The sequence below is a fragment of the Hylobates moloch genome, unplaced genomic scaffold (genome assembly GCF_009828535.3).
Source record: "Hylobates moloch isolate HMO894 unplaced genomic scaffold, HMol_V3 SCAFFOLD_9, whole genome shotgun sequence".
Lineage (NCBI taxonomy): Eukaryota > Metazoa > Chordata > Mammalia > Primates > Hylobatidae > Hylobates > Hylobates moloch.
In genome coordinates this window covers 23,023,224-23,038,154 of record NW_026652284.1, presented here as the reverse complement: position 1 = coordinate 23,038,154, position 14,931 = coordinate 23,023,224, and the positions used below count along the sequence as shown (strand labels likewise).

At 39.7% G+C, this 14,931-nt stretch overlaps 1 protein-coding gene across 1 annotated transcript in view; it reads right to left on the bottom strand.

Moving 5' to 3' along the window:
* CLIC4 (chloride intracellular channel 4) overlaps window positions 1–14,931 on the bottom strand; it is a 94,484-nt gene that overhangs the window by 36,437 nt on the left and 43,116 nt on the right. The window contains exon 2 of the mRNA XM_032759356.2: window positions 5,395–5,504. Coding sequence (XP_032615247.1) covers window positions 5,395–5,504 — 110 coding nt within the window. The remainder of the gene's footprint in view (window positions 1–5,394; window positions 5,505–14,931) is intronic.

The window sequence follows — 14,931 nt, the reverse complement described above, 5'->3', positions numbered from 1 at the left end:
GAGTGGCTTAATTTCTATTAAAATGTAGTTCAGTACAATTGCAACAATTGGAGGAAGCTGGGCTGGTGACTCAGTTCCAGCTGCTTGGTATGAAATGAGTGCAGCATAGCTATAGGACACTGGAGCTGGCTCTTGAAGATGACCTATCTGTAACAAGTTGACTTGCCCAACGAAGAAGAAAGTACTAGGTATGTAGGCCTTATCTTTTAAATTGAGCTCCTTTTTTCTCCAGAAAGAGAACAATAACAACAACAACAAAAATCGAGTTCCTTTTTGAAGGTGCTGATTTTCAGGGCATAAAATTAATTCACACATATCAAAGAGATTACTGGACACTATATAAACATATAACAACAACAACAAAAAAACCTCACAAAAGTTAACATAGAACCAGAATTATTTCTTTCAGAACGCTTTACTACTATTAATTATTCTTTACTAGATTTGCTATATTCTGGTTTGACTGATAGTCAAGTCACTAATTGAACAAATTAATCATTGACTCAACAAAACACACACACCAAGACCCCTTGTCACTAAGAATTTGTCTTTGTCCCAGTTCAATCAGTTAAAGAATTTTATTGATTTGGATTAAATATTGTTAATCTGTCTACTTTTAATGTCAATTTTAATGTCAATCTGTGGAGGAATACTTCAAAAAAAAATAGCACCCATGGAAAGATTTCAAATATGGATTCCATAATTCTTTTGTCTTTGTTTTTGGGTGTTTTTTTTTTTGTTTTTGTTTTGTTTTTTTTTGAGATGGAGTCTCACTCTGTTGCCCAGGCTAGAGTGCAGTGGCGTGATTTCAGCTCACTGCAGCCTCCACCTCCTGGATTCAAGCGATTCTCCTGCCTCAGCCTCCCGAGTAGCTGGGACTACAGGCACTCACCACCATGCATGGCCAATTTTTGTATTTTTAGTAGAGACAGGATTTCACCATGTTGGCCAGGCTGGTCTTGAACTCCTGACCTCAAGTGATCGCCTGCCCCGGCCTCTCAAAGCGCTGGGATTACAAGAGTGAGCCACTTTGCATGGCCCAAATATAGATTCTATAATTTTTAACATCTTGATAACAGTTTAGGAGTAAAGTGTATACTGATAACAGGTTTAGAAAAACATTCACTGATAATTCTATTCACTTAGCTCTCAGCGGCCTCAACAGGATGTATCATCTTTGAAATCATCTTGAAAAAGAAGATAAAAAAAAAAAAAAAAAGAACATAAAGACATAGCAACAAAATACTCCCTCTCTGTGTGTCTATGTTTCCCTTACCTCTCAATCACACACACACACACCCTCACCCGCCCACATACACACACACACACCCCACACACACATTCACACACACACAGTGGGTACACATGTGATTCTGAATGCAGTCATAAAGCACAATTATCTTGAATTGGACTGCTCTAACAAGTGCTTCATGTAGCTCAAGTCAACTTTACAAAGGGGAAAAATGGAGTCTGACTTTCCTGTCTGGACAGCGGCAGGAAGTAGATGATCTCTCTGAAAGACAGGCCTGTCTCATTCCATTTAGTCTTGGCATGTGTCACTCATGCTGCTGCTACTGAAGATCATGGAAATTGAACTGATTTCTCAAGTTACTGAAGACTGTTTTCAGAAAGGTGGAACCACGGAGACATGATCATGAAGATAAAACTATCTGAAGAGTCTATTTGGGAATCAGATTTTCTTCTGAGTTTCTAACTGCCTTTTAAGATATGCAGAACTATCAGTTTCATAGTTCCATTGTAACATTTTAAACTATTACAAAAGTGAAGTTTTTTTCCCTTCCTTTTTCCTGAATTTAAATATAAGGTAACTGACTCCAAGGAAGATGAGGCAGCTTGCCCCAGGTCCCAGTGAAATCAGTGATGGAGCTTTCTCCATACACAGCCAGGTCTCACTCCTGAAATTTTCTATACTATGCCATGGTTGTTTCCCAACTGATGACATGCCAGAACATCTTTAACTCTGTCCCCAATTTTAATATTTTCACTTATATTAGCTGAAGCTTTTGTTCAAATCGTTGATGTAAATTGAAATTCTTTGTGAAGCCCGGGCCCCTTTTTTTATCTAAACGTTCTTTAAATTGCAATATGAACAGAAAATTAGGTTTGGAAATGACTCCCACCAAAGCACTAAGGCTGCTTTGGCAGGCAAGTAATGGAAGATTGTTCACAGCCTCACAAGGGACACATGAATACTACCAGCATAGTCATTAATGCCAACTGAGATTCAAAGAGAACATGTCATACAGTGCCAGAACTAGAAATGGGCTTGTTCTTATGGATGAAATGTCATGTAACAATCATTTTTTTCAAATCATAGAGTGAGCTGCTAAGTAACTCTCAGAGGAGTTCTATTGTTCTCCACTGGTTTGTTCTGGAGTCAGTACTTCTCACCAAGATATTAGGCAATTACCAGGAAAAGCAGGAAAATAAGCACTATAGGCATTTTTTCTCCCCCACAAATTTCTAAAAAGAGTCACATTTAATGTTTTAAGATTAAGAATATATTATGAAAAGTACTACAGGGATGTTTTATTCCTCTGTGATAACTTTCATATATACTGGTGGGTTGATTTCTGATTTTGTTTTTTGAACCAATGTTCACTTTCTTGAGGTACTTTCTCTTTAAAATTTTGTCCAAGACTACAAGTGTGTAAGCTCATGGAAAAGATCTGGATGAGGCCAGGCACAGTGGCTAAAGTCTGTAATCCCAGCACTTTGGGAGGCCAAGGCCAGAGGACTGCTTGAGCCCTGAAGTTCAAGACCAGCCTGGGCAACACAGGGAGACTCTGTCTCTTAAAAATAAAAAATTAGCCACGTGCGGTAGTAAATACCTGTAGTCCTAGCTACTTGGGAGGCTGAGGGTGGAGGATTACTTGAGCCCAGGAGCTCAAGGCTACAGAGTAAGCCGTGATCGTGCCACTGCACTCCAGCCTTGGTGACAGAGGCAGACCCTGTCTCAAAAAAAAAAAAAAAAAGAAAAAGAAAAAGAAAAAGAAAAAAGGAAAAGATTTGGAAGAATAAAGACCAAACCTAAAACAAATTATCTCTCTGAAGGGGAAGTTGATGACTAGGGGTAGGGATGGTAGAGACTCATTATCATGTACTACTTGTATAGTTTTAGCTGCCCTAAGAAGCATTTTTTAGATTTACTGGAGATCTATGATTGCTAAAGACCAAAAAATATAAGCTCCAATTTTAAGTGCTCTCTACTGTTGATTTTACATAAAGCCCTAGGTAATAAACATATATCTTCTTTGATAGTTTCTAATTATGAGGCCCTGAATGCCTACCTCCCATGTGCCACTTTTTATATATATAAACACTTAACATATACCCTTAAACACATTTCCACATATACAATTAAATATATACAAATCTGCAAATATCAATCAACCTATAGGAATAATGCCTTTAAAAAGTCTGCAAATGAAAAGAAACAGACAACTCTGAAATAGCTATAATGGGTTTACTTCCTTTTCTGACCCAGATTCCCATCGTTTATAGCACTATTACTGGTATGTGTCACAATTAAAGCACTGTATTAAACTATTCAATGACGGCTTTTTCAAAGCATGGCAGTCAACTCACTTGCTCCAAGCCAAAAATGGAATAGGAGAAATTCATGTATTTTAGGACACAGTAAGGGTGTGTGCCTGGTGGCACAGTCTATTTTTAGGAGTTATATTGGGAAACTTCCTTTGTGTACACATGTATGAAAAAAAACAGTAATAGAAGGGTAACTACATGACTTATTTCATTCTTACAACATCTCTGTCCAACATGAATAAGGTAATGTCTTCCCAAGAGCTTGTAGTTTTAACTCACTATTCCCAAAGGCTTATTTCTACATTTACATACATAACTAAAGGGGCTCCTAGATGACTTTATGGCTTATGTTCAATAAATTTTAAAGTCTGTAAAATTTCAAATATATGCACTGGCAGTAAGTAAAAATGTATTTTAAGGGAATGACAGAAATCTGAGTACACTAACCTAGAACTGGGAATGGAATTATAGCTCTCAGGTAACTATCAGCATGTGATGCTCAGAGGGATAACATACATGAATCCTGCCACTTTATCAAGTGATAGGCTGTCAATATTTTTTCCTGGACACTGTTCATAACTTGATATATAATATGGTTTAAATTTGTGTCCTTGCCCAAATCTCATATCAAATTGTAATCTTCAATGTTGGAAGAGGGGCCTTGTGGGAGGTGACTGGATCACAAGGGCAGACTTCCCTTGCTGTTCCTGTGACAGTGAGTAAGTTCTCACAAGATCTGGTTGTTTAAAAATGTGTAACACCTCCCCCTTCTCTCTTCTTCCTTCTCCGGCCATGAAAGACATGTCTGCTTCCCCTTTGCCTTCTATTATAATTGTAAGTCTCCTGAGGCCTCCCCAGCCAAGTTTCCTGTACAACCTGCAGAACTGTCAGTCAATTAAACCTCTTTTCTTTATGAATTACCCAGTCTCAGGTAGTTCTTTATAGCAATGTGAGAACAGACTAATAGTTTTAAAAATAAGTATAATAGCAAATCATGTTGTGACACTTGCATCAAGAGGAATCCACTGCCAAACCCTAGATTTTCCCATTAATATAACTATTCTTCACCCTTGATTTACATCTTTTCGGGAAGGGGATGTATGAATATTCTTCACCTCAGACATGTTTGCTAAAGGTTAATAGACATTCCTGAATAAAACAGAGCTTTCTACTCATCACGGCTCTTCTCAGCCCTCTCCACTATGGAAAAATAACCCATAAAATCATCCAAGAGAAAGCTGCAAACAACTCTTCACTTAGCAAGAACAGACACGGGGCCACAGATAATTGCTCTTATTTTACAATACATTTAAACAAATATGATTAAAATATTTGCATTATAGCTAAAATGCTATAGAAAATTACTGTTATTCCCTGAAAAATAAATTAAATGAAATTGACAACAATGGTATTCAACCCCCTAAAAATCCTTGTCTTTAAAGATCCAGATTATATAGGTCACATGTTTAACACATCTGGGGCCAAGATGATGTCTGTTTAGAAAGTTCTTCATGACTCCATGTTTACACTGGAAAAAAGAAGTCAAGGATTTCACTGCATCCACACTAACACATACCTCCTCGTGCTGCTCATGAAATTTAAGGTAAACATACAAAAGTTCCTAAAAAAGACTGAGTAGCCACATGCAGTATACTGACAGTGTGACTTGTCCAAAATAGTTATATACAAGTTAAGTTTGTCCACAAACCAGCAGAACTTTAATACAATATATTTCCTTTAGAGAATACATGCCATCAAGGTGAAAATAGGATCAAACTGAAAAGATAGTTCAGCTTAAGTTGATTGCAAACTGCGACCATGTCTTACCTTTTCAGGTCAACAGTCGTCACACTAAATACAACTCCTTTGAGCCAAAGAATCATGAAGAGCCTCTGGGAAAAGGGGCAGTTTCCTATGCTTTCACCATCACTGCCAGCCTGGAAAACAGAATTAAACATTAAAAACAAGGTCAAAGTGATGATACTCAACATGACATATCTTTTTCTGAATTTTAATCAAGAGTACAAGAAGCCAGGAAAAGCTACATTGTGGAAGGAAGAGTAGAAATTTGGGTCTTTATTATTTTGTTCTTTCATTAGCCTTTTTACTTTTTATTTTTTTCTTTTTTTGAGACAGGGTCTCCTTCTGTCACCCAGGCTGGAGTGCAGTGGTGCGATCTCAGCTCACTGCAACCTTCACCTCCAGGCTCAAGCAATCCTCCCATCTTAGCCTCCCAAGCAGCTGGAGCTACAGGCACGTACCACCATCCTGGCTAATTTTTAATATTTTTAGTAGAGACAGGGTTTCACCATGTTATTCATGTTGGTCTTGAACTCCTGGGCTCAAGTGATCAACCTGCCTCAGCCTCCTAAAGTGGTGGGATCACAGGCATGAGCCACTGCACCCAGCTAGCGCTAGCCTCTTTCTTTTCTTAAAAATGATCAGTCTAGGGCCAGGCGTGGTGGCACACACCTGTAATCCCAGCACTTTGGGAGGCTGAGGCGAATGGATCACACAGTCAGGAGTTTGAGACCAGCCTGGCCAATATGGTGAAACCCCATCTCTACTAAAAATGCAAAAATTAGCAAGGTGTGGTGGTGGGTGCCTGTAGTCCCAGCTACTCAAAAGGCTGAGGCAGGAGAATCACTTGAACCCGGGACGCAGAGGTTGCAGTGTGCCGAGATCGTGCCATGCACTCCAGCCTGGGCAACAGAGCAAGACTCTGTCTCAAATAAATAAATAAACAAACAAACAAATAAATAAAAAATAAAAATGACCAGTCTAGTATAGCACTGCCCAAGAGAATTTAATGCATGATGGCGATGATCCATATTGCCAATGTCCAATATGGTAGCCACTAGCAATATGTGGCTAGAGAGTATTTAAATGGGGCTAGTTCAAGTGAACTGAATTTTTTTGTTTCATTTATTTTAAATTACAGTCATGCATCACTTACTGATAGGGACACATTCTGAAAAAAATGTGCTGTTAGGTGATTCTAGCATTTTACAAGCATCACAGGGTATGCCTTACACAAACCTAGATGAGACAGCCTACTACACACCTAGTCTACATGGTATAGCCTATTGCTCCCAGGCTACAAACTTGTTCAGCATGTTACTGTACTGAATACTGTAGGCAAGTGGAATATAATGGTAAGTATCTGTACATCAAGACACATCTAAACATAGAAAAGGTAGAATAAAAATATGAATTATAAGCCGGGCACTGTGGCTCACACCTGCAATCCCAGCACTTTGGGAGGCCGAGGAGGGCAGACCACGAGGTCAGGAGTTTGAGACCAGCCTAGCCAACATGGTGAAACCCCACCTCTACTAAAATACAAAAAATTAGCTGGACGTGGTGGTGCGTGCCTGCAGTCCCAGCTACTTGGGAGGCTGAGGCAGGAGAATCGCTTGAACCCGGGAGGCGGAGATTGTACTCAGCCGACATCGCGCCATTGCACTCCAGCCTGGTGAAAGAGCAAAACTCTGTCTCAAAAAATAAAAACAAAAAATAAAAGCGAATTACAATCTTTTGAGACCCCTGGCATATGCAGCACATGACTATAATTTATAATTTAAAACATAAACAATATGTTTTCTTAATTTAAATAGCCACATATGATTAATGGCTACTATGTTGGACAGAACAGTAATTCCTAGGGGGTACATAAACCCTTGCCTCAGGGCAAAGTCAAAGTCAATTATGGGTTTTATGAAATGTAAAAATCATTTTTCATTCTATCAGACAGTATTCTTTGTAAGGCAAAGTAAAAAGGGAAACTTGTAGGTGTGCCTGCCTCCAAAAAAAAATTCATTATAAACATCCCATATCCTGGCTGGGCGCAGTGGCTCACTCCTGTAATCCCAGCACTTTGGGAGGCTGAGGCGGGCAGATCACGAGGTCAGGAGTTTTGTGACCAGCCTGACCAACATAGTGAAACTCCGTCTCTACAAAAAGTACAAAAATTAGCCAGGCGTTGTGGCGCATGCCTATAATCCCAGCTACTCGGGGGGCTGAGACAGGAGAATTGCTTGAACCCGGGAGGTGGAGGTTGCGGTGAGCCGAGATCGTGCCACTGCACTCCAGCCTGGGCAACAAAGTGAGACTCCATTTCAACAATAAAGATAAATATCCTATATCCTGTTTTTTTTGTTTGTTTTTTTTCCATTAGAGAAAGGATCTTACTATGTTTCCCAGGCTGGTGTGCAGTGGTTACTCACAGGCACAATCACAGCATACTGCAGTTGCAAATTCGTGGACTTAAGAAATCCTCCCACCTCAGCCTCCCCAGTAGCTGAAACTACAGGCATGCACCACCACACCCGGCCCATATCTTGTTGTACACATTCCTTCAGAGAGCAAGAAAATAACAAAAGATTTATTTATAATAACCTATTTCTAATCCTACTTAATGAATGGCAATGACGAGGTAGATTTTCCTAAAAATCAGAGTGGTACAAATCTTTTTTAGTCCCATCATGTGTGCCCCAAGGTTGTTTTTTTTTTTTTTTTAACTTTTATTTTAGGTTCAGGGGTATTACGTGCAGGTTTGTTATATAGGTAAACTCATGTCACACGTGTTTGTTGTACAGATTATTTCATCACCCAGGTACAAAGCTTAGAGCTCAATAGTTATTTTTTCTGATCCTCTCCCTCCTTCCATCCTCCAACCTCAACTACAGCCCAGAAATAAGGCCACACATCTATAACCATCTGATCTTCGACAAAGCTGACAAAAACAAGCAACATCAAAGACTCCATATTCAATAAATGATGCTAGGATAACTGGCTAACCATATGCAGAAGATTAAAACTGGATCCCTTCCTTACACCATAGACAAAAATCAACTCAAGATGGATTAAAGACTTAAATGTAAAACCCAAAACTATAAAAACCCTGAAGACAACCTAGTCAGTGCCATTCTGGACATAGGAACTGGCAAAGATTTCATGACGAAGATGCCAAAAACAACTGCAACGAAAGTTGACAAACAGGATCTAATTAAACTTAAGAGTTTCCGCACAGCAGAAGAAACTATCAACAGAGTAAACAGACAACCTACAGAATGGGAGAAAATACTTGCAAAATATGCATCTGACAAAGGTCTAATATCCAGCATCCATAAGGAACTTCAACAAAATTACAAATATAAAACAAACAACCCCATTAAAAAGTGGGCAATGGACATGAACAGACACTTTTCAAAAGAAGACATACATGTGGCCCAACAAGCATAGGAAAAAAAGCTCAATATCACTGATCAATAGAGAAAAACAAATCAAAACCACAATGAGATACCATTTCACACCAGAATGGCTATTTTCAAAAAGTAAAAAAAAATAACAGATGTTGGCAAGGTTGTAGAGAAAAGGGAACACTATACACTACTGGTGGGAGTGTAAATTAGTTAAACTACTGTGGAAAGCAGTGTGGCAACTCCTCAAAGAGCTAAAAACAGAACTACCATTCAACTCAGCAATCCCATTACTGGGTATATACCCAAAGGAATATAAATCATTCTACCATAAAGACACATGCATACGTATGTTCACTGCAGCACTATTCATGATGGCAAAGACATGGAATCAGCCCCAAGTTTAAAAAGGAAAGACGGACTGAAGGAAAAGGAGAGATGGGAAGCAGAGAGAGCTGGAATGCTGGAAGAGAACGTTCTGACATTGCTAGAGATCAACACAGCCTGTTGACTATGACGTCCATGGAGAGTGCCAGAAATAACTCTCCAATAAGTCATTCAAAGATGCTGGTAAAAGTACTGTTTATTATCCTAAAGTAACTCTCAAAAAATTCGGAAGCATTTCAGTAAAATGCTACATCAGTAAAAAGTCATTAATTCCCAAACTAATGGAGAGGTAAAAGGAGTTTAAAAAACAAAAACAAAAAAAGTGGGCTTATAGCAAAGATTCCAGAACCCTAATCAGACAGCATGGGACAGTTACAACAGAGCTTGGTTTAAAAAAAAAAAAAAAAATCCGCATCATTCTTTATCAGTAACAAAATATACACAGAATTTGATGGCAGAATGAATCATATTAATTCCTAATACTACATACAACTTGTACGAAAATGTACTTCCTAAAAAAGGCCTAGTTATTAAATTTTATTGTGATTACAAATAACCTAAGGAAAACATTTAAAATGAAGACCTCGCGCCGGGCGCGGTGGCTCACGCCTGTAATCCCAGCACTTTGGGAGGCCGAGGCGGGCGGATCACAAGGTCAGGAGATCGAGACCATCCCGGCTAACACGGTGAAACCCCGTCTCTACTAAAAATACAAAAAAATTAGCCGGGCGCGGTGGCGGGCGCCTGTAGTCCCAGCTACTCGGGAGGCTGAGGCAGGAGAATGGCACAAACCCGGGAGGCGGAGCTTGCAGTGAGCCGAGACTGCGCCACTGCACTCCAGCCTGGGCGAAAGAGCAAGACTCCATCTCAAAAAAAAAAAAAAAAAAAAAAAAATATGAAGACCTCAGGGCCTCATATCTAGACATTCTGATTCAGCAGAACTCCTGGGTTGGGGCCCAGGAATCCTTATTTTGTTATAGGCACTCAAGGAGATTCCAAAGTAAGGCACCTGCCTGCTGGATACATTAAGAAACACTGGTGTGGGAAGGTTAGGATGATATTTGATTCTCAGAACCCAAGTCAATTTACAGCACTAACTCATCCTACTATATAACAAACTGGTGCCCAAAGTTGCCTTTTTGAAGATACTGACTATTAATAGCATGGAACACTGATAACACACAAGTGAATTTACTACAGACAAGAAAATGTTAATACATTACCTTTCCAATTAGCTTGATAATCCAAATTTGAGATTTACTAAAAAAAAAAAAAAACAGTAGTTTGGTAGACAAAGAACTAGTCTGACTCAAGGTCTTTATCCTCCTCCACTTAATCTATAAAATTAACTAAAATTTCCCAAGCTGCCTGTCAAAGAAGTGTTAAAATCATTAAGTTGGTAAAGGAGACATAATAAAGATATTACATGTAGGAACTTAGAAACACGTTGAACTAAAAGCAGGCTAACGATGAATGGGAACTGGCTACAGATCAGTCACCATACATAATCTCCTACAGTGGTCTGCAGAGCCAGTCCTTGAGCATGGGCAAAAGAATCTCAGAATACAGAACAGTTCATGAAGACCTGGTCAGGACACAAATGCCCCTTTCCTTTCACAGGTGACTGCCTCCTTTCTCTATAATTTTCTAGCAAATTTTCCCAATTTACTTTTGTTTCAGGTATATCAGAAGCTTGTTACACATCTCATACGCCTAATAAGCACTTTCCTTCATGCACACATAAATAAAAGGATGCATATTCTTCAAGACAGACCTGAAAAAAGTCCCTTTTTTACTAACCACTAACGACAAGCCAAATAAGAAAAGTCATCATCACCATGAACAACTTTTTCCAAAGTTTTAATAGCATCAGAAAATTGGGAGCTACTAGTCAGATGAAATATTTATTTTTATTTTTGAAATTTTTTAAAGTATAGAAAAGGCCACGCACAATGGTTCATGCCTGTAATCCCAACACTTTGGAAGTCCAAAGCAGGAGGATCACTTGACACCAGGAGTTTGAGATCAGCCTGGGCAACCGAACAATACCCCATCTCTACCAAAAAAATTAGAAAATTAGCCAGCGTGGTGGCACTCTCCTATAGTCCCAGTTATTCAGGAGGCTGAGGTAGGAGGATCACTGGAGCCCAGGAGTTCAAGACTGCAGCGAGCCATGATTATAGCACTGCATTCCAGCCTGGGTAACAGAGCAAGACCCTGTCACTATTTAAAATATGTATACATATTATATATATATACACACACACACACACACACACATACATATACATATATATACACACATCCACATATATATGTATAATTTATATCTATATAGTAAAACTGTGGAAAAATTCAAATTTCTTTTTTTTTTTTTTTTAATTAGATGGAGTCTCACTCTGTTACCCAGGGTGGAGTACAGTGGTGTGATCTCGGCTCACTGCAACCTCTGCCTCCCAGGTTCAGGCCATTCTCCTGCCTCAGCCTCCCGAGCAGCTGGGAGTACAGGTGCCCACCACCATGGCTGGCTTATTTATTTATTTATTTTTTGAGATGGAGTTTCAGTCTTGTCACCCAGGCTGGAGTGCAATGGTGTGATCTTGGCTCACTGCAACCTCCACCTCCAGGTTCAAGTGATTCTCCTGCCTCAACCTCCCAAGTAACTCGGATTACAGGTGCCCACAAACACACCCGGCTGATTTTTGTATTTTTATTAGAGATGGTGTTTCACCATGTCAGTCAGGCTGGTCTCGAACTCCTGACCTCAGGTGATCCGCCCGCCTCAGCCTCCCAAAGTGCCCGGATTACAGGCATGAGCCACGCCGCCCGGCCTAATTTTTGTATTTTTATTAGAGACAGGGTTTCACCATGTTGGCCAGGCTGATATCAAACCCCTGACCTCAAGTGATCCACCCACCTCAGCCTCCCAAAGTCCCGGGATTACAGGTGTGAGCCATTGGGTCCAGCGAAAAATTCAAATTTCTAGAATTCACAAGTCAAAAACTTTCTCCTTTAATCCAAGTTAAATATAAAATTCAATTTCAACAAAATTATAGAATCAAAATTACCCTGTTTAGTATGAACTACACTGAATACAGCCTATTGCTACAGCTGACTGAGGACACTGTGATACAATGGAAAGCATCCTACACTGGGAGCCAGGATACGTTTATTCTATATCCAGTTTTGTATTAGTAACCATAAAAATTAACATATAGTTATCTAACAATAGCATCTGAGAAAAGTATGCCTTTAAAAAATACTTTACTTTTCACTGCTTCTAACAGTTATATTCATTATTTTTAAAATAAATAAAAACTGAAACACTAGAGAAAGTCAGAGCTCCCTTACCCTTGAACCATTAATTTGCTACTTATTCTTCTACATTTTTATTTTCTATGTACATACTACTATTTTTCTTTTAATAGAGACGGGGTTCTAACTATGTTGCCCAGGCTGGTTTCAAACTCCTGGCCTCAAGTTATCCTCCCACCTTGGCCTCTCAAAGCGCTGGGATTACAGGTGTGAGCCACAATGCCTGGCCCATACTACTTTATTCCTTAAAAAATATGATCACACTATATATAACACTATATATAACTTTTTTTTAGTTTATATATTTTATTTCCAACTTAATGTAACCAATCCTCTGGAGGCTGTAATGTCTCTGCCAGAATACTGTCAGAGATGGCCAGGGAGGAAACCAGGGCCTTCAAACCCTGCCAAGCCCCTGCCCCTGTCAGGACTTTGAACATCAACCAGTGGTAATGAGACCACCTCCACTAGTGTATCAGGGAGGTCACACAGGGAGCTGCAACTCCCATTCCCCTACCCCAGCAGTAATAAGGAGCCTCCTCACCATGGTTGCTGGCTTCTTTGGTTCCAAGTCTGAGATGTATAAGGCAAAAAACTAAGAAACTCACTACCCTCTAATTCTGTCTTTCCAGACGCAGAAGTCTCTCAGAAGTATTAAATTTATTTATTTACTTTTCTTTTCCTTTAAATCACATTCTGGAAGCAAGAAGTATTAAATCTAAAAAATGGGGCTAGGCACGGTGGCTCACACCTGTAATCCCAGCACTTTGGGAGGCCAAGGCAGGCAGATCACCTGAGGTCAGGCATTTGAGACCAGCCTGGCCAACATGGTGAAACCCCGTCTCTACTAAAAATACAAAAATTAGCCGAGTGTGGTGGCGCACGCCTATAATCCCAGCCACTCGGGAGGCTGGGGCAGGAGAATTGCTTGAACCTGGGAGGCGGAGGTTGTAGTGAGCTGAGATCGCACCACTGCACTCCAGCCTGGGCGACAGAGCCAGACTCTGTCTCAAAACAAATAAAAATAAAAATAAAAAAATAAAAATGAGATAACCCAGTGGGGCACTTGGACTTCTATCTCCACCTGGTTATAACAAAGCAGTGCCATCTCCCTTCTCCTTTTCCCTCCACGGAAACATCAAAGGAGTCTTACGTGAGTGTCAGAAGTTTAAAGAGAAGGATTAAACAAGATCCAGAGTCTCTTTAACATAATATGAAAACGTCCGTGTTTCAACTGAACATGTCATACCAAGAATCATATCAAACGGAATGATCTGCTTGAAGCAAATGAAAAAACAGAAAGCCTCAGCAAAAAAAAAAAAAAAGGATGTATGTCAGAAGATAAACACAATAATTAAAGTTAAAAAAAAAGATATAAAGAAGTCCCAGGTGGAAATTTTAGAACTGAAAAATACAATAACTGAAATTTAAAAACTCAGTAGATGGGTTCGAAAGCCAAATGAAGGGGACAGAAGAATCAGTAAAATGGAAGGTAGAATAATAAAAATTACCTAGTCTAAACAACAGAGAAAAACTACACTGAAAATGTAATACTTCTTACATATTTCCATGGGTTTTTTTTTGTTTGTTTGTTTTGAGAGGGAGTCTTGCTCTGTCACTCAGGCTGGAATGCAATGGCGCGATCACGGCTCACTGCAACCTCTGCCTCCTGAGTTCAAGAGATTCTCCTGTCTCAACCTCCCGAATAGCTGGGATTACAGGCACACATCACCATACCCAGCTAATTTTTGTATTTTTAGTAGAGACAGCGTTTTACTATGTTGGCCAGGCTGGTCTTGAACTCTTGACCTCAGGTGATCCGCCCACCTGGGTCTCCCAAAGTGCTGGGATTACAGGCGTGAGCCTCCATGCCCAGCCTATTTCCATGTTTTGAGATCATCCAACTGCCATTCCTGAAGGCTTCACTGGATGCTATCTATTGTCCCAATAATTTTACATCTAGAAATTTATTCTATAGAAACAGTCATACAGATGTCCAAAGATACAAAAGAGAGGAATACTGAGGACTTACATTTGTAATAGCAAAACACTAGAGACCACCGAAGCCCATCAGTAAAAGATTTGTTAAATTTATAGACCACCAACAGAGGATGGAAGTCTAGGCCACCCATTCAGCCTTTGCTGGCATGTGTGAGGATGGAGCCACAGCTTTTTCTGTGGTGTTTACAGTACAGCAGTAATTATCTAAAAGTTTGTGGTCTTGTTTAGGCTGCCCCTTCCCTGGTTCTTAGGCAAGAGGCAGCAGGATTTGGCTGGAGTTTTTTTTCTCAGTGCCTGCTAGTGTGTCCAGGTTGCTGGCTTCTTTAGCTCCAAGTCAGGAACATAGGAGGCAAAAAAGCAGGAAATTCTATATTACCAGAAGGAGAAGTCTCTCAGAAGTATTAGATTTAAAAGCAAAATTAAAAATGCATAACATGTGACATATCCATACAGTGGAATA